The sequence below is a fragment of the Neolamprologus brichardi genome, chromosome 17 (genome assembly GCF_056152115.1).
Source record: "Neolamprologus brichardi isolate AB-2024 chromosome 17, ASM5615211v1, whole genome shotgun sequence".
Classification (NCBI taxonomy): domain Eukaryota; kingdom Metazoa; phylum Chordata; class Actinopteri; order Cichliformes; family Cichlidae; genus Neolamprologus; species Neolamprologus brichardi.
The window spans coordinates 29,945,617-29,965,080 of NC_142120.1; the positions used below are offsets into that span (position 1 = coordinate 29,945,617).

Here is a 19,464-nt window from a genome sequence, read left to right on the forward strand (position 1 = left end):
CTGGCACGAGGTAGTCACCAACCCATTTCCTTTATTGTGAGCACAAACACGCCTTTAAGTTTGCGGCTGTTCTGTGTTTAACAGGCTTAACAGAGTGTGTTGAACAAACAGTTTCAATAAGGACAGTGAGTGAGAAGTGCTGCAGTGGCTGCACCTGTAAAAGCAGGTGCACGTGGACCGTCTCAGCTGTTTCCAGCGTGAGGCCCGAGTCACAGTCGCGTGGATGAAGTTAAGATCCTCGGTGTAGCAGGCATTTTCACATCCCGTCACACAGCATTTAGGGCTCGGCACAGGCGCGCAGCTGTTCCCATCAGTCACACTGAGCTCTGAGGGAGGCGACGCCAGGACACGACAGCCACAAACACTCAAAACCCAAACACAGGCGCATCAGTGACGACACGGGACAGTTTATACTTTAAAAAAATTTATTACAGAATTTGACTATTTGATTATTTTACACCTACAAACAATCCAGGAAATGTGTTCATACTGACAGTTTTTGTCTACAAGATCTCAAAGCACACCGGTTAGTGAGAAGAGAGCGATCCACTTCACCGCCGACTCTGTGGCAGATCACTCCCTCACTGGATTTACGGGGATGCAAACCATCTGTCCGCCAAAATCTCTCCGTGACCGACATTTCATCCTTCAGGAGCTACTCTGAACCGAGAGACAAGTGCGTGCAGAAATGCTGCACATGAGACTGATTCGTCACAGAATGCACTCTGGAGTGCTTGCAGCAGCAGAGTGGAGGGTTAAAGGAGACCTGTGGTTTTTTGTTTTAACTGCGACAGAGAGGTGAGTGTGAATAATGGAGAGTTTGGAGTCAGTCTGGAAGCACAGAGTGGCCAGATTTTAATTAATAAAAACAACTTGTGCTCACGTTGTCAACTTGGCGCAACCTTTCCTGTACAGCGATGCTCTTTCACCCCTCCCTGAAAAGCCCAGACTAAAGCAAAGAGCCTCTGATCAAAGAGTAATCTGGCTCGAGGAGTGGTAGCTTTTGGTGCCAATTCAGGGAACCGACACATGTTTGATGACTCAGCAGCAACTGTATAAGTTGGCGCTTGTAACAAGCCTCCTCAGAGGAGTTTAAGCCATTGATGAGAAAGCTGTTAATGTGCCCTGACATGAGCTGAACTTGTCAAAGTTAGGAGGATTTAATCTGCTGCGATGGCGAGAATACGAGAGCAGAAATTCAAGAGAAAAGCTCCCCACTCTCTTGTTGCTACAGTAAGGCGTTTCTTTCCTATGCGTGACCAAAATGCCACTGAGAGCTGTGGACGCAGAGGGAAGAACAGCCTGTGAGCAAACATGTTACACGATCAACAGCACTCACCTGCCACCGCCGCTGTCTCCATGTTTGTGATATGGAGACACAGACAGGGATATCTCACCTGATCTGCCTGATGTTCCAAGGTTATTCCCTTCAGGTCTCTGTGGCGTTGCAATCAACCCCCTAGCCTGTGTCTAACGTTCAAACTGCCTTTTTTTTCCCCTTCCTCATTCATTAGTTTTCATCTTAATTACAATTGAAGATCAATAGAAATCCCCAGCAAAGATATTTTTGTGGTAAATAATCAGATACATTTTGAAAATCAACATTTTTTAGAATTACTGATGATCATTCTGTTGTAACTGAGTAACCCTACTTTCTTCAAGAATCCTTCAGACAGTACTTGATAGAAAAAAAGTCTCATTTCTCATCTAGAAATTGTTTAAATGCACAAACAGTAAAGAAACTAAAGGCACGAATCAGTCTAACAGAAAGACAGGATTTCGCCAGGTTTAACCATCACTGCACCTCCGACAAGCCTGATGCCGACCAAAACTGAAAGGAGAGATTATTCACTGACAGCAGAAAGAGAATATGGATCTGCCGATGAAGACGAATCCAGATCAGCTTCTAGTGGAATAAAACACTTGTTTGTTCTCTCTGGGTAAATCACACTCGCTGCACTGCAGACTGTATATTTCCCCGATGGTCATCCACACCCCACTGCGGTGGTTTCATGCCCCCCGAAACTTTGAGAAATGCTGACATGTAGGCAAGAATTGCTGAGTAAAAAGAGCAGCTGTACATGATAGAAGTTTTAGCAGGAAGACATCCAGCAAACACGCGGCTGCCACATCTGTCTCAGACTGACCCAAACTCTTTGTCGAACAGATGATTTAAATCCTGCAGGAGGCCAAAACTCGCTCACACTGAGTAGCTTTCCCTCCAGCTCTTACACGTGCTAGCCCTCTTCTACCTTATAGTGTAACTGTGGCTTTGATGCGTTTACTGGTTGCTCCCCTCCGCCTGCTCTTCCTCCTCCACCAGCTCAACCAGAGGAGCGTGGCGGTTGGCCTGAGAGCCCTCGCTGAAGAGAACCTTCTTGATCACACCTGACTTTGGCGCCCGGATCGTATGCTGCAGGGGCAAACACAAGAGGTGACATCATTAGAAACTCAGCAGTGTGTGTCTGTGTGTGTACACCGGCTAAAAGGCAAGAATCATCAGTGCCTCACCTCCATCTTCATGGCTATCATGACCATCAGTGGGTCTCCCACAGTCACCTTATCTCCGGCCTTCACCAGCACCTGGACACAGGAAAAGCGGCTCGTTCACGAGGGACGTTCATCTCAAACCAATACAATAAAACCAAACCAATAATGTCACTCAGAAATAAAAAAGTAACACACACAGTATGATGACTTCTTCCTTCATGTCTCCTCCACAGTCTCATTGCTCCAGCTGCTAGTGGATTTGAGGGAAGCAGTAATAAACCCAGACATGTCCCCATAAATGTAATAAACAAGGCAGAGGGATTTACTATCACTCTCCAGTTAAGCAGCATTTGCATCTGTCTGAGCAGTGAGTTAACTGGAGGCATGAAGCAGAGACATTTTGCTGTCTGCTGATTTACAGCAGGTGTTAAAAGAAGCTGACAACATTAGGCAAAGTTTATTTGTTACCTTGTTATGAGTTGAAGAAAAACTGGGGCACCAACTATGATTGTCCTTATTTTCTGCTGTACATGATTACATGTTGATGCTGTTCATGCTGTTCAAGAAGCAGCCAATCAAAAGAAGCTAAAGCTACTTTTTCAAACAGTGGATGAACTAAAGAGCTATACCAAGGCCCAGAAAGATATATAAGAGCTCCAAACTATGGATCACGCAAAGATATTCTAGCAGAGTCCCAGATAAAAACATACCAAAATAGAAATGTGATTATTTTCCTATCAAAATTAAGCTAAACAGACTGATACTATTCAAAGCTTTGTTATACAAAGTTTAGAGGTGGGATCACTTACCATCAAGACTAGGAAATATTCACTCTCTGAAGCATGTAAAGCTAATAATAAACAGACTGGACCTTTATGTCTTACAGCTGTCTAATTATAGTAATTAAGCCTAAAAGGCACCCGTACAGTAGATGTGGGTCTGTTTTTTAAATACCAGAAAGTACTCATGGCTAAACTACTTACTGGCTCAACATTTATCCTCACAGCCATGACAGTGGCATCGATCTTTTAGCTAACTATCAGCAAAAAAACAGAAAAAGGTCAGCATATTTCCTAAAATGCCAAACTTTTGTACCCTGACTGGATGGAGTTTGTGGCCTTAGGCTCCATTAATCAATCAGAATTCTTTATTTATCCCTAAGGAAATTATGTCATGGACTTTGGGTTACTGATGTCAGAATAGTGGCTGTGATTGATGTATTTTTATGTGTCCAGATACAAAATAAAGCTGAAGAACAAAATAAGAGATGTATGGAATTTTTCATCTGCTCTGTGCGTGTCATTTCCACATATTAGGGCATCTCGTGTCATACTGGTTCAGCACTGAGACATTCAGAGTGGATAGTCTGACTGTAACGTCTAAAATTATATATATAAGCTCTTCAGCTTGAGATTGACTAAGACTGCATTTTAACTGGTAAAGAAACTTTACTGGACAGCTTTTTACTCCCACAAAAAACTATTAAAACTTCAAATTGAACCTTAAAAGTAAACTTTAGAAAAACACGAATATCCTTTACGCAAAAGAAAAAAGTCACCTTCTCTATAGTTCCAGTCATGGGGGCCACGGCTCCACCCTGAGCTCCTGAACCGCCAACACCAGCCTGATACTTTGGCACGGGAACAGACACCTGAGAGCTTCCCTCCTGCAGCGAAGAGGTAAAGACGTCAGAAAGTGCAGTGACAGCTCGCTGACAGCTGAGGTGAGAGGACTGAAACAGGTTTTTAATTCCCCCTGATGTCAGACTGTCAGAGGGATGTCAGAGTGGAAACAGAGACAGTTTGCGCGGCGACAGGTGAGACGAAAACATCTTTAAACCTCCAGAAGGAGCTTTTGCATAGGCAAAAAAACCCAGCTATAAATAAAACTGCTGAGGTTAAAAAGGCCACTTTTCCCTCCACTTCTGCTTAAGTGACTTTTCTATGTTTGGGAAACCTTTAAGCCTTGTTTGGACCATCAGTCACCAAACATCAAAGAGTTTTGCATAGAAGACACTGCAAGCAACATGATAGATGATAACTTGGATTTCAGTGGTTTTGAGGAATATGCAAAATAGAAATCTGTATACTGTGCATGTCAGATACATACAGTGGAGAACAGGTGCACCGTGTTGTCCAGGATCACAAGTTTAGGGCGGGACTCGACGCCATTGACAGTACAGTGCAGGAACGATGCCCCGCCTTCCATCTCCACCTCCCCTGTGACGTGATTCACCTCGTCACCAATCTAAAAAGAAAGCAGAAGTGATGCATTTGTGGGAAGTAACCTGGGTTTGTTTAAGCACCGACATCCCCCATTGTACTACTGTTATTTACAAATTTGGAGAACTCTACTTTTATTGTAAAAAGAAAACTTTCAATAAATACCCAAAATATACAGATTATAAAACAGAATTAAGTATTTGTAGCAAAAAAAAAGTTAACTTTCTCAGCTCACCTGCATACTGTAGCTCCCATCCTGGTTGTACATGATGACCACATCAACTTCTAGATGGTGAAAACAAACAAAAAAAAGTGTTAAAAACAGTCTTGAGATAGAGACGGGAGAGACTGACACAAAGTCTTTAGTTAAATAAGTCCCTCAGCTGCTGCTGTCTGCTTTATTTTTAGCTTTTCGGTGACATTTTTTAATAGAAACACTGAATAATGAATACAAGTTCCTTAATAATGTGTCACAGACCAGACAGGCTTTAATTTAATTTTTTACACAATCATTAAATCAGATTATGAGTCAGTCCCAACTGTACTCTACTACAAATTAACAAATTTCTACAATTTCATTCATTCCTGTCGTTCTTTAGATTTAAAACCTCCAAAAACAGTCCAGTGACTAAAACCCATAGCCTGAAGTCACCACACACACACATGCTTATACACGTGTATCTGTATCAACTGCATAAAGACGAATCAGAAGCAAAAAGCAAAAAGCAAGCCACTAGCGTCACTAATAAAAATCACTCTTTTTATATCGGTTTTGTTGATTAGATTTCCATTTACTTGCACGCACATTTAAACACAGATCTTTGTTTAATCTAATGATCATAAATAATTGAAAAGCTTAAAATTTCTGTTAAATAAAGGGAAACCGGACAAAGATGTTCATGCTTACATGCCCCCAGTCTGAACCAGTGTGTATCCATGCCCACATGTGGAGCACATATATGCATTTCTGCAAATATAAAATCCAGATCTCTGTTGAGCCAAGAACGAATTAATAACTGTTGTCGATCTTTCCGAGTTGACTTTTAATAACTACTTCTTGACTTTCAGACCCCGTTCCCACAAGACTCAAAGAAATGTCACCATTAATTAAATGTGACTAATTTACATTCACCTTTTATGTACCACAGGCCTTTAGGCTGGTAGTAGTTAAACCATTACTTAAAAAGTCCTCACGTGATCCAGCTGTGTTAGCTAATTATAGGCCAATGTCCAACCTTCCCTTTATCTCAAAAATCCTTGAAAGAGTAGTTGTCAAGCAGATAACAGACCATCTGCAGAGGAATGAGTTTCAGTCAGGTTTCAGAGCTCATCACAGCACAGAAGCAGCTTCTTCCTGTGGCCTCAGCAGAAACACCTCAGTGCAGCACTTGACACCTCTGATGACAACATTTTACTAGACTAGTCTAGACTATGCTGTTAGTGTTGAAGGAAACATGCTGCACTGCTTTGAATTGCATCTACAGTAACTACAGTTAGGTTCATAAATATTTGGACAGAGATAACGTTTACTAATTTTGGTTCTGTACATTGCAACTAATTACCAATAATTCAATGGGTTACACAAAAAGATTGCATAAAAAAATCTGAGGAACTAAAGCAATTTTTTAAACATAATTTCTTTCTTTTAAGGGGCTCAAAAGTAACTGAACAAATTAAATAACTGAAAATAAGTCCTGAACTCATGGACTTCACCAGATGCTTGGTTTCCTCCTTTTTAATACTCTGTCAAGTCTTTACTGCAGCAGCTTAATTGATGATGACATAAGGAAGCAATTGCCCACACTTGCCCATGAAATAGCCTTGTGACCTCATTGTTCAATTACTTTAAAAAGAGGCACATATTAAGGAGCTGAAACTCCTAAACACTTCATCCGGTTTGAATGTGGATACCCCCAAATGAAAACGGAGAGTCTACATATTATGTCCATGTCCACTGTATAACTATAATTAGAATACGTTTCAGTGAAAGGGGAAAAAAAAACCCTAAACTTGTCAGTGAGTATATGGACCTAAGTGTGCATCATGTCATGTACACAAGGAGTCCTCCTGACACACAGAAGTCAGTGAGAAAACACTGCACACATTTGCATTGCTACACAGATGATAACCAGCTTTATCTGCGACACCTTATTAAAAGAATAATTAAATTACAAGCGTATGTTAAAGACATAAAACCCTGGCTCACCTGTATTTTCTTCTCCTAAATTCAGATAAAATTGAGGATACTGTATTTGGCCCCAAATATTTTAGAAACATGATATCCAACCAGAATTTTACTCTGGATGGCTTCTTCCAAAAGAACATAACAGGTAAGAGTACAAACGGGGATTAGAAAGAGATCAGGTTTCCCCCATATTACCTTTTCTTCATTGGCTCCAAGAAAAATCCACAATTACATTTAAAATCATGTCAATAATCAGGCCCCACAATATCTTAACAACCTAAGTCCAAGTACCATAGTGTCCAAACAGAGCACTTTGCTCTCAGACTGCAAGCTCACTTGCGGTTCCTAGAGTTTCTAAAAGTACAAAGGGAAGCAGGCACCTGTCCTGTGGACCCAGTCTGTGGAAGACACCCTTTATTTTTAAAATTAGACTCAATCCATTCGTTTTTTAATAAAGCGTACAGTTAGGGCTAGATCAGGTGACCCTGAAGGCTTGCCTTAGTTATGCTGCTACAGGCTCAGACTGCTGGGGGCAAGCTATCAGTCTAGACTCATAATAAATGTAGTGAGACCTTTGAAGGAATCCATTAGGTGGGCTATCACAGATTACTGTCGCCAGTTTCACACTGAATACAAAGTAAAATCACAACCTTCTCCTGACTTACGATGTTAAATAATGTTTAGAAAAGAATTTCTGCAGAACCGACACACACGGTAAGGTTGACCTTTTCCTTATAAAATCTCAGAAATTCATAATCTGACCCTATCAGACATTTGTATTAACCTGCCAGTCATTGCAATTTAATATCTGGCAACAGAGTCACAGTATGGCTGGCACTTACTTTTATCTCCCACCTGTAGTGTCACATTTCTGTTAAACAGGATGTTGTTTCTCCAACCACGGCTAGAGCCAAATGGGGAGAAAGGATCTGGAAAACACAGATGCACAGACTTAGTTTTTCAGCTGTAATTTGTCCTGATCCAAACAATATCATCTCTGTCTCCTCACCAGTGGAGCTCTGGGTGAATCCCAGTGTGTGGTTCCTCTCCTGTAGTATCAGGCCGAGGGCTGCCTGACAGATTGTTGCCCCAGAAGGTGCTTTCGGAGTGGGGAAGAGCTCGGCGTAGTGCTGGGGGATGAAGCTGGTGCTCACATTTCCAGCCTCGAACTCTGGGTGGCCCGAAAGATTCAGCAGGAAATCTATGTTGGTGTTTAGTCCTACTATCTGAGGGCACAGACGAACAGACAGGACGCAAAAACATCATTTTCAAGTGTTCGGCACTGATTGTTGAAGCTCGCACATACAGTGGCTATAGTACTTTTTTTTTTTTTAAATCCTGGGCTCATTAAGAAAAAAATAAAAAATAAAAATTCAGCAGCACGACATGCAAAGCATCATTTAAGAGTGTGCATTTGTATCTTACATTGTACTGTCGTAAACAATACCGCAGCTTTTTTAAGGCAGCAGATCGGTCCTCTCCCCACACCACCAACTTGGCAATCATTGGGTCATAATGTGCCGAGACCTCGTCCCCTGAAACCAAACACAGATAAAAAGCTCCCACCATTTAACTTTATTAGTGCCTTACTGCAACAGATTCCCATTTCTGATGTTGTGGGCCAGTAATATGTGGGGCTCAGCAGTGAGGAGCTCCAGGACAGAGCTAAAGCTTTGGCACCACACTTGAGAGAACTGAGCAATCCACCATCGTTATGACAACATCTACCCCAAGCATAGAAACTAATACCCTAAAAAAGAAAAATAAATTTATTTTTTACCCTATTTGTATATATAGTTGACTCCTACCTTCTCTGACGCCAGTCTCTATACGTGTATGTTGGTCTGGTGGGGGAGTGGAGAGATGCAGCAGAGGCCCCGCCCCAGGAAGGAAGTCATTATTTGGGTCTTCAGCATAGATACGAGCCTCAAACGAGTGTCCCCTTAGCATTATGTCTTCCTGAAGGAGAGGCAAGCGCTCCCCTGCTGCCACCTGGAAAAGAATTTCACAAATCAGTTTTTTGTCACCTCGAAGACATTCTGCTCTCCCCTTCCTCCCTCCTTCCTCACCCTGAGCTGCCACTCCACCAGGTCAGTTCCAGTGATCATCTCAGAGACGGGATGCTCCACCTGCAACCTGGTGTTCATCTCCATGAAATAAAAGTTGTGCTGGGCATCCATAATGAACTCCACCGTACCTGCACAGTGAGGCAAACACAACGATGGCCCTTTTCTCCCTGCTTGTGCAAAAGCTGTTTTACTGTGAGTCTGGATCACTCTGGTGCGATAAATGCAGGAGAGTGAGTGTTTTACCTGCTCCAACATAGTTGACAGCCTTGGCTGCTCTAACCGCTGCTTCTCCGAGTTTTCTCCTCACTTCAGGGCTTATACCAGGCTGAAAAAAATGCCACAAAACACAGAAACATGTTCATTTAAGTGGGAAACAAGCTATTATTTACTTCACTAAATGGAAAAACAAGAAGAATTATTTTTTCCAGAAATAGCCGATGGACCTATCACGAGGTTAACCTCAGGCCAAGATCATTTCAGTTAGATGTGTTGATCCAAATGTATTCTTTCTCCTTAACTTTGTTCAAACTTTATCACTCACTCACCCCTGGTGCTTCCTCTATGATCTTCTGATGTCTCCTTTGAACGCTGCAGTCCCTCTCAAACAGATAGACGGCATTGCCATGCATGTCCCCAAACACCTGGACCTCCACATGTCTTCAGGACACAGGAATATGATAATTATAAAAACTTGTCAACATGGAATTTTACTGTCGACACATCATATTCTATAACCACGTAAATTTGTTTTTATAACTGCAATACTAGGGATGGGTATCGAAACCCGGTTCTTGTTGAGAACCGGTTCCCACTGTTTCAAATCCTTATCGATTCCAGTCGCCCCGAATGACGTCATCACGTTGCGGAGCGTCATTTACCTGGCACGGCGCCTAAGCGGCTCAAACGCTCAAAAGTTTGGTTATACTTTACGAGAACAGATGACAACAGGGCAATTTGCAATACTTGAAAAGTAGATATTTAATTTAAGGGAGGAAACACTACGAATATGCAAAAGCATTTGCTCACAAAACACACGATAACCTTAAATGAATGTCGTGTTTTTAATTCCGCTCCAGACTCGTGAATCTCAACCCAGCAGCAGCGGTAACGTTTGCACGTCCTCTCCCGTTAATGCGGCAGGTAAATAATCAACTAACAGTGCTTATTATGTTAGCACGATCTGCCTTATTACAAAACCTGCCATTACTGTGCATTTAGGTGACCATGATGAGACAGACAGAGTCTGGCTCAGATGCTGGCAGTTCTCGCTGCAGTCTACCGGTAGCGTCTCCTTTCAGGCCAGGATAGACGAATGTCACCGAGCAGTGACTAAGTTTGTGGTAAAAGGCTTGCACCCATTTGCCACAGCAGATGCCCTCGATTTTCGGTAAGTGAATGTGTTTAATTGTAGGCAGGGACATTACTGGATATTCTTGTGTAATTGCTACAGAATAATTGATGTTATACTTTGTTGTTGCTACAGAAGAATATTTATTTTATTATTTTACATTTACAATTTTTTTTTCCTGGGGACCCTGGACACCCCATTGAAGAGCCGTAGGCTGTGGATCTCTTAAGATCTCACTGTGGGGTTTGTAAGGCCGTGTTACTCCTAAATTTCTATCTTGTTCAAAGAGAAGATATAAAACAAATTTCTAAGCTGATCACCCTTAGTGTTCTCCTTTTTTAAAAAGAATCGTTAAAGAATTGAATTGTTAAACAGAATCAAAAATGAAATCTGAATCGTGAAAATCTTATCAATACCCATCCCTATGCAATACACTACAGAAATCTATGAGAACAGTATATAGCCTCTGCCGACGGCACTCAATACTAACAAAGAAGAACATAGCAGGAAGACAAAACAGGAGGATGGAAGAAAACGTTTTTTTAAAATGCTTTCACTGTTTAAAAAAAATGTGAAAGTATTTCACAGAAAACAAAGTTGAATGCAGACTGCGCAGCTGAGCACGACAGCACTACTGCAGAGCACCAGCATTTAAAACGATGGCACCCTGGAGCTGTGACGTCAACTCTGAATGGGTCAGTTTTGGGGAGTTACATTAGTGCATCTCGTTGATACCTTGTTTATGTTAATGATTGTCCAGTAATCTTTATGTTATCGTGAATATCCCCAATGAGGGACAAAAAAGGATATTTCTATTCTATGATATTCTATTCTATAATAGCTTATCTGTCGGAAACTCACTGTCTGCTACTTTTTTTTTCCTCTTCCACCTAACGTTAGGTAGTTAATCTGTGGGTCAATATCAATAAATAATTATGTCTATAAACAGTTGAACAGTGCGTTAACCAAGAAACTATGACATACAACCACATTTTTGATTAGTAACTGTCTTTTCTAATTCTGTTTTACTAGTATTAAGCACATGCGCATACATGAGTTTGTCCTGTAAAGAGGCTCATGCACAGTCATGACAGTCATGTTTAGCCTGGTTATCATCTGCAGCTGGGAACAACATATCAAACATGAGAGCATGTCCAATCATAAATTCATAAACTGAATCATCTCTAAACTTTGAAAACTTCAGATTTCGGACTGGGTAAAAAAATTATTTTGATTTAATTTGAAGCTTTATTCGAACTTATGGACAGAAGACATATTTGTTAAATACTACTAGCAATTTAATTTGCATTCCCAAATATTTTTACTTATTTCATTTTTATTCTGATGGTCCTTTTGAGTAATGTTTAAAACACATTTGATTATTTTCAAATTCATGTTTCCTGGGTCATTATTCTAATTTGCTGTGGTAGGACGAGACAGAGTGATATTTACAGGTGGGTAGACTTGAGCAGGTGGAGCCTAGAACAGGAGGTTTGCCCACAGGAAGTGGAGTTCAGAGTATTAAAACTGTTGTTGACTAATCGAAGAAGAACTGGCAAATTAGTCGACTACCAAAATCATCTTTAGTTACAGCCCTACCTCTCTGTCACAAAAACAAGACAACATTTTGGCCACACGGTGGTGCTAAAACCTGCCTGGTTAACAGTTAAATGTGTTACCTGGGGTCCTCCACGAACTTCTCGATCAGCATGACATCATCATTGAAGGATTTTCTGGCTTCCCGCCGTGCTGACTCCAACTGCTCCAAGAAGTCAGAGTCTGAGCGTGCAATACGCATGCCCTGCAAAATTTTAAAGACAGACGAGTTAGGGTGGCAAGAGTTTAAAGACCACTGACTAACTCATAGCATAACTCTGTTCTGGGCCCAACTTAATGTCAATCTGTCACGGTGTTGACGTGTATCAGCTGATAAAGGCTGGCACTGAGATCAGTTGATCTGCCAGGATTGGACAAAAGCTTGACTTGATGCATCCTCTCACCTTCCCCCCTCCTCCACGAACTGCTTTGATCATCACAGGGTATCCAATCTGGACAGCCTCTGCCTGCAACTTCTCATTAGATTGGTCCTCTCCATGGTAGCCACCTATAATTGGCACGCCAGCAGCTGACATGATATGCTTGGATGTGCTGAAAAACAAAGTAAAATAAAACACATGAGTTGAAACACATGGTTATTATTTCTCTTTCCTATAAATTTGGGTTACAGCAAAGAGACCAAACCTTTTAATGCCCATGTCTCTGATGGCGGATGAGGGAGGCCCAATAAAGATGATTCCTTCCTGTTTACATGCCTCAGCAAACTCTGTGTTTTCTGACAAAAAACCATAGCCAGGATGGACCGCCTGCAGATACAAAATGTCAGCAGCAAATAAGTCGATTTAAAAGAAAACACAAAAAACGGTTACAACACAGAAATCAGACATAAGTGATTAAAGAAGGCTAAATCCTACAATGAAAAGAATTCCTTACGTGTGATCCAGATTTTTTGGCCACTTCCAAAACTTTGTCCATAGAGAGGTAACTCTGCTGGGAGGGTGCAGGGCCAATATGGTAGGCTTCATCTGCCTTGAATAATAACAAAGCAAATACAGGTTTAAAAAACAAAAACAATGTCATATTTTATCAATTAAAGGCAGCTTCAGGAAATTATAAACAACTACTTCTTATAAAGTAAAAGGATCCAGTGTCTCACCATAGCTACATGCATGGAATGCGTGTCTGCATCACTGTACACCGCCACTGAGCGTACACCCATCTTCTTGGCTGAACGCATCACACGGCATGCAATCTCTCCTCGATTGGCAATCAGCACCTTTTCTATCCTTCTCACCCCTGGAAAAGACAAACATCACTGCTCCAAACAACCTCAGCAAGGTGATGGACTTGGACGTACAGTGTGTGCTAGTCAGTATTTGTAAAATTGGAAAGCGATCAGTTCAGAGATTAATCAAACAAACATGCTGAACACCATCAGCTCCTGAAATGGCTGCATGTTGCTTTTCTGTGTAGTGCATGTGAGTTTTGGACTTTTTGCATCACTCTTTGTGGTTACTCAATCTTTTGCATGTATATTTATGCATCCTCACCTCCTGAAACAAGCCTCACGCCTCTCGTGCTCCATGACAGCTTCCTGTGGAGAGACAGAAATAACAACTTCAGCACCACTCGTTACTACACAGGCTGAGCTGCTGCTAGAGCAACACAGCAGTGGCACAGGCAGTTCATCACAATAAGCATTCAAGAAACACTTTGCAGTCAGAAACAAACTCCAAGCTAATTTGAGCTAGTTAGACAGCATGCGAGGTTGCTCCCACAAATATGTTGTGCTATGTTATGCTAGCACCATTAGCAACGCCAGCAGACAATTTGCTAGCCGTTTAACCTTGGTCCATTCTCATATATATATCAGGACAGCGTCTCGGTGTTGAATGCAAATAACATTTTCTGCAGGTCAGAAGTCGTGTCCACAGGCTTAATGCTAGCGCCGTGTGCTTAGCTCAGAGAATAACATTAGATAGCCTCCCAAATTGACACCTGTAAGCTATCGTTAAAAACGAGTGCGCTAATTGTCGAACCCTCTATAAGACAAAACAGCCCTTCAGTGCTCTTAGGTACTCACTGCGTGAATATCCGCAGGCCCTGTAGAGTTGGGAAACTTAAAATAACTGCAGCCATAGCCACCAGCTGTTGAGGCTAGCTGTGCTAGCTAGCTGAATGAGCACCTGAAAAAAAGGTCTCGGTGCTGGACTGGATAAGCCAACAAGAGAAATGTGATCGACTAAACTGTATATCTCAAAACCACAGCGACTCTCCGGTAAATTTCGTTATCATTATTTTTGACCTCTCCAAGGACTCGTAGGGGCGACAGCCAATTAGAAGGGAAGGATAAGGAGGCGGTGAATAAGCTGCAGTTATCAAATGTCGTCAGCAGATGGCAGCATTTCTCTGTCGAGAAGCTTGAGAATTAAAAGTTAACAGGGACTCGAAGTACAAATTTTACTACATTCAGAACGTTGAATACATTTATTTTGTTATGTATCCCTTAAATTATTTCAAGTATTATTTTTAATTTTTGTGCAGTAAAATACAACAATGCAATGAGTATTAGTTTCCCCCCCTTTCTTAAGGTTACAAAGCATGATGAATAGAGACTATTTAATAACGATATTAGTCTGCACTCTCGCACCCATTTACTTCTATTGGCATTATTTATAGCTTTCTAGTGCGATTAAAAATATTCCACTCTTAAATTTTGAACAACACTTGTTTCAAACAAACATGCAGTGAAAAAAAATAGCAATTAAAATTACACAAGACATTAATGAAAGCAACAACAACAAAAGTTAACCAAAAGACAACTTTTTAAAAAAATGTTTTATTTATTAAAATTGTAAATACCAGACAAACTGTGTTTTCTGTTAACAGAAGAATGTGAAAAGCCCAATGAAGGTTTGGGAAAAGAACAAGTGAAAGAACAAGTGTATGAACAAGTCAATAGCACCCCCCACCACCACCCCCAGTCCAGTTTTACAGTGAACTCTTCGCCATTCAAATCCGTTCGTATCCATTTCTGCGGCGATCTCTGACCACAAGGAAGCTCATCAAAATGATAAGAATGAGACACACGACGGCTGCCCCGATGATGATGGGAATGATCCTCTTGTTATAGTCAGCCCAGCACTCCACCTCTGAACCATGGAGAGAAACAGAGCAGCATTTATGTCTGGGATTTAAGTAAAATACCATTTTTTTTAAATTCTTCTTTTCAATAAAAAATTTAATGTCTAATATTAAACTTTTAACATCTAATGGGATGTCTTTACACACAGTCAGATCATAACAGAGCTCTCATTCTCAAACATGGGAACCTATACTGACCACAAAAAAGGCTGTAAACCTGAAGGGTTGTAAGACGTTGTCCAATTTGTTCATGTTTTCTGCCTCAACTTCCTGTCAGAGATTCTCAGCCAACATGGGTTAAACAGTCATAGAATGAAGCTGCGCTGAAGAGAAAGAGCTTAACAGACAGTAAGAAGCATTTTACGTTGGACTCCTTTGACCTGAGATTGTCTGTCTTGGCTACTCTGTTTAAGAAGTGCCACTTATTTACATTTGAGGATGTAAACTCTAAAAACCTAACTTTGGGCAGGAGATATTTGGTTTCCATTCATTTGTTGCTGTGAAAGCTAGTCACCTTTTCCATACTGTCCTTGAGACAGGTTGAAGGCCTGCATCTGCACAGGAACCAGCTTGATCTTCAGCTCAGACGACATCAAAAGCAGATTCTCAGACTTGCACGTGAAGCTTCGACCGTTAGCAGTTTTGAACAGCTTTTCATGGGCCAACACACCTTTGTAAGTCTTGTCTGTTGGGAAGAGGATGAAGCACAAGAGTAGTTAAATTTTCAGTTTATGCTGGGCATCTGAATCACACACCGGCTGTCTGCTGCGTCTTTTCCTTTGGCTCTTACTGGAACAGTCTTTGCAGACAGGCATGGGAGACAAATGAGCATTCATCTCAATGACGTAGGAAACATTCTTCTCCTGGGGACAAAAAACAAAAAATTTGAGTTTCATAAACAACAGAACATTACAGCCTCGATGTGAACGTGGATAAGGCAGACCTAAAGTGAGTAAAACTGACTATGATGTGAAGAAAGGTATCTACAGCAGGCATGAGGATGACATGGAGAGTTCACCCAGCAGTGAATGAGTGTTGTACCTTTTTGAATTTGAACTGCAGGCTGGCACCATTGTCTGGCAGTGTGAGAGAGAGCAGAGCCTCTTCTTTGCCACAGTGACCACTGACCCTAACTCTGGATGGGTCCAGGTCAAAATACCAGGTTTTCTGATTTCAAAAGGAGAAAAGTAAAGGCTCAGGATCAGCATTACAAGTCATCATCTCCTCTCACTTTGTTTGATTTCTGCATTACATTGAAACAAAGACAAGCAAATATTTCCTTCTGTGCCGGGTCACATCTGGATCAGTCAGTGAAAAAAAAGGAGCGCCTCACAAATGACTTAGAATCAGATGATGTCTGTTAAATATTGTAGCCCAATCAATGCCACGCCCAGTGTCTCAATTTTAATCTATATTATTATAGCATAGAAAGAAAAAAAAAAAAAAAAAAAAAAAAAAGATTACACTGAGGTCAGGTGGAAAAGACTTCCAAACTGATTGACTCCCATGTGAAACGATCCAACTGTAACTGGAAAAAAAAAAAAAAAAAAAAAAAGCTGACGGCAGTTGGAAATTTTTGCGGTGAGAAACCAGCTTGTGACACCTCACAAAGACAAGCACACACTTTTTTGCAAAAACTGCTGAAAAGCAACAAAATAAAATTCTTACCAATACACAAAAAGAAGCATGCCATTGAACACACACACACACACACACACACACACACAGTGCTAAGACAGTCGCAGCCGCTGACCTTGTTTTCAGTGACCAAGAACTCTGCTCCCATGGTAATTCTGATGCAGGGTTTCCCACTATGGTCTTTTTTCACATAGTTTCCTGCACCCATATATTAAAAAAACAACAGTTTTTAACTCAAGCATGCAAAATTATAATGCATACCACTTTCAAATATTTCAGTTAGTCACCTTTAAAGCCATCACATCTGCATCCTTCTCTGAATAGTAGTCAACAAATGGACATGTACTGTAGGCCATCTGTTTTGCACACGTTTCCCAAATTCTTCACGTATGCACAGTAAACTATGAATCAATATTGCTTGCAATTCTTAGCCTTCAAAATATGAAATTAATCAGCATGACAGACGATCATTTGCGTCAGTTTTAAAGGTTATTTTATCTTCCTTACGTCCCTCTACCTCTTGTCCCATTACACCAGCATCTCTTCGTCTGCTGTAAATGAACAGGGGATTTGGACCATGCATATACATGGAATAAAACAGGTGTACCTGTTTGAGGAGTGGCCTCAGATGGCTGCAGGACCGGCCGGTAGATCTGACCCTTGGAGTGAAGCTCAGACTCCAAAGCAGGCTGGATGGAGCCGTTAGTGCTCTGAAAGTGGACACCTGGTAGAAGATCACACCTGTTATTTTCATTGTCTGGTTGTACCCCGTTTTTGTTTTTCTTATCCCTTACATAAAGTTGTATATCATTTAGAAATGAATAAATAACCAGTGGAAGTCTTCGCAAAATACAACACAGAACCCTCCTTCAGTAAGTACATACCTGAAAAAGGGGGGAAAAAAGAAAGAAACTATGGTCAAATGCATTAAGGGGGGGGAGTACAGTAGGTCCACTATCTTGAATGCCCTTCACCCATTAACTCCAGTCCAACACAGCTACTTCTTTATTAACCCAGAGAACCAGAAACAATTGAGCACTCCAGTTATTTGGAACAGTCTGAACCAGTATAGGAGCATAATTTGGATGAGTCAGAGTTGGAATACTGTTAGTCATGATAATAAGTGGAGCAGTATGCCTCATTTTAAAAGCACAGTTGCAAAGTGCTTTACTGTTCAGATAAAACTTACATTAAAGAAGTCAACATACACTATACACACAAACATGCTTTCAAACATACAGCCATCCATTCATTTGTACTGTGCACATATACTTCTATACAAAGGTGTGAACACATAATAAGGAAAAGCTAACTTATAAAAAATAAGTTTTCAGCTGCTATTTAAAACTGACTAGCCAACAACGGCTGTTCCAAAGTTTAGTAGCTACAACTGCAAAAGCATGGCCACCCGTGTATTTAAAATAAATGATCGGAGAGGCCGACAAGGTCTGTGACAGATGCAGGAGCCTGTCCATGTAGGTCTTACATGGACAAAAAAAACCCCATCAGCTGATGGCTTATTTTTAATGTTACAGCTAGGGGAGGTTTGAAGCTCTGTAATTCTTGAGTCAGCACAGCCTTTTACACACTGCATGCCTTAGCGCTCAGCAGCTCTGTGGTTTGTCACTTTACAGCCAAGTTGCTTTGGTTCCCAAACATTCTTAATATTATTATTTAGCATTTTTGGTCTTCATTAATTTCTGAAATGTTATGCAGGTAAGTGGGGAAAAAAGGCTGTCTTAATGACTATGGTCAACAGTTAAAAAAAAAAAAAAAAAAAAAATTCAAGTAACTTTAAATGAGTCAACAAAAACAGCATTTCAGAAGGTGCAGAATTTAATGACACAGATAATAGTGCATGCAGCATGAGAAGTACTTCTGCTCAGGTCATACCACTCTTTTTGCTAAAACCACAGAGTGACAAGTGCAACATCTTTGGGACAGCTAAAGACCACTGTGTGGGAGAGGAAACCAGCGCAGCCTCATATATGACGTTTACCACACTACACTCTTGCAACGAAATATTACCATTTAAACAGAAGTGGAAACAGCAGTATCAAAAAGAGTGAGAGTAAAACTATTGAAAATGGAAGAACTTTGAGCTTTGGTTTTGACATGTAAATAAAAAAAAACAATACTGTCAAGTGAGTTTAAGGTCAGCTGTCTGTGGATGGTTGAACTCCACTTGAATGCTATTAGACTTACCTGGAAAAACAGCAGCCAGGAAGAAAAGATACCATCCACCTCGGTGGCCTTTTAGCATCGCAGTTAGAAGACAAAAGAGAATAGCCATGCCACTGGATCAGAAGTGCAGCAGCTGTGCCTTGATGTCTAATTGTGAAACTGTTGAACACCTAACACCTAGATGAAGGGTGCAAAGGAAGTGAAGTGACAAAGGGGGTGGGGCAGAGACCGCTGCCTCACTCAGCATTGACACATCTGAAACTTTTGTTTTAAAAAGACAAGTTTTGAAGCCTTACAGCTGTTAAATGCAAGTACCTTTGTATTTAGTGTTCAGAGAAATCAGGTTTTAAATTCTATGAAAGTGTTCTGTTCAATGAATTCCTAGTTTTTAGGGAAAAGATTACTGGTCTAGTGAAAAAGAAAGAGATTACAATTCCCAGTCACATATTAAAGGAAAAAAAAAATGAACCAAGAGAGCAGAAACTCTTTTAAAAGATAATCATTTTGTTCCCGCTATTAATTTACATGGCACAGGCTGGCACTAAAGTGTCAGTTACAGGAAAAGCATACTCACAGGGTAGAGCTGCTCCCCTTAATCACACTTAACATGTATAACTTTTCTTTCTA

At 40.9% G+C, this 19,464-nt stretch overlaps 2 protein-coding genes across 2 annotated transcripts; both read right to left on the reverse strand.

Annotated features, from left to right (window-relative positions):
- Nucleotides 1-407: 407 nt before the first annotated feature.
- mccc1 (methylcrotonyl-CoA carboxylase subunit) lies at nt 408-14,225 on the reverse strand. The gene is made up of 19 exons (XM_087830575.1): nt 13,955-14,225; nt 13,422-13,465; nt 13,028-13,167; nt 12,805-12,900; nt 12,556-12,677; nt 12,315-12,462; nt 11,994-12,115; nt 9,512-9,623; nt 9,210-9,291; nt 8,967-9,094; nt 8,706-8,889; nt 8,323-8,432; nt 7,907-8,123; nt 7,740-7,826; nt 4,948-4,997; nt 4,600-4,737; nt 4,049-4,156; nt 2,512-2,583; nt 408-2,413 (listed from the first exon to the last, which is right to left on the reverse strand). The coding sequence occupies exons 1-19, from the start codon at nt 14,008-14,010 to the stop codon at nt 2,282-2,284; spliced, it is 2,148 nt and encodes a 715-aa protein (XP_087686701.1). The 5' UTR covers nt 14,011-14,225; the 3' UTR covers nt 408-2,281.
- A 656-nt stretch (nt 14,226-14,881) lies between these two features.
- On the reverse strand, nt 14,882-18,946 carry lamp3 (lysosome associated membrane protein 3). The gene is made up of 7 exons (XM_087830576.1): nt 18,859-18,946; nt 17,261-17,377; nt 16,769-16,851; nt 16,057-16,182; nt 15,806-15,878; nt 15,530-15,700; nt 14,882-15,023 (listed from the first exon to the last, which is right to left on the reverse strand). Exons 1-7 carry the CDS (start codon nt 18,944-18,946, stop codon nt 14,884-14,886), a joined length of 798 nt encoding a protein of 265 aa, XP_087686702.1. The 3' UTR covers nt 14,882-14,883.
- Nucleotides 18,947-19,464: the final 518 nt, after the last annotated feature.

Bases quoted from the DNA above. Each gene is read 5' to 3' on its own strand.
- mccc1 (XM_087830575.1), bottom strand. From the start codon at position 14,010: ATGGCTGCAGTTATTTTAAGTTTCCCAACTCTACAGGGCCTGCGGATA. The intron at 12,678-12,804 runs GTAAGGAATTCT...TTGTATCTGCAG, and splicing joins CCAAAAAATCTGGATCACAC to GCGGTCCATCCTGGCTATGG. The intron at 4,998-7,739 runs GTAAGTGCCAGC...TTCACCATCTAG, and splicing joins ACTACAGGTGGGAGATAAAA to AAGTTGATGTGGTCATCATG.
- lamp3 (XM_087830576.1), bottom strand. From the start codon at position 18,946: ATGGCTATTCTCTTTTGTCTTCTAACTGCGATGCTAAAAGGCCACCGA. The intron at 16,852-17,260 runs GTACACCTGTTT...ATATGGGTGCAG, and splicing joins TGAGGCCACTCCTCAAACAG to GAAACTATGTGAAAAAAGAC. The intron at 15,879-16,056 runs GTACAACACTCA...TTTTGTCCCCAG, and splicing joins TGCAGTTCAAATTCAAAAAG to GAGAAGAATGTTTCCTACGT.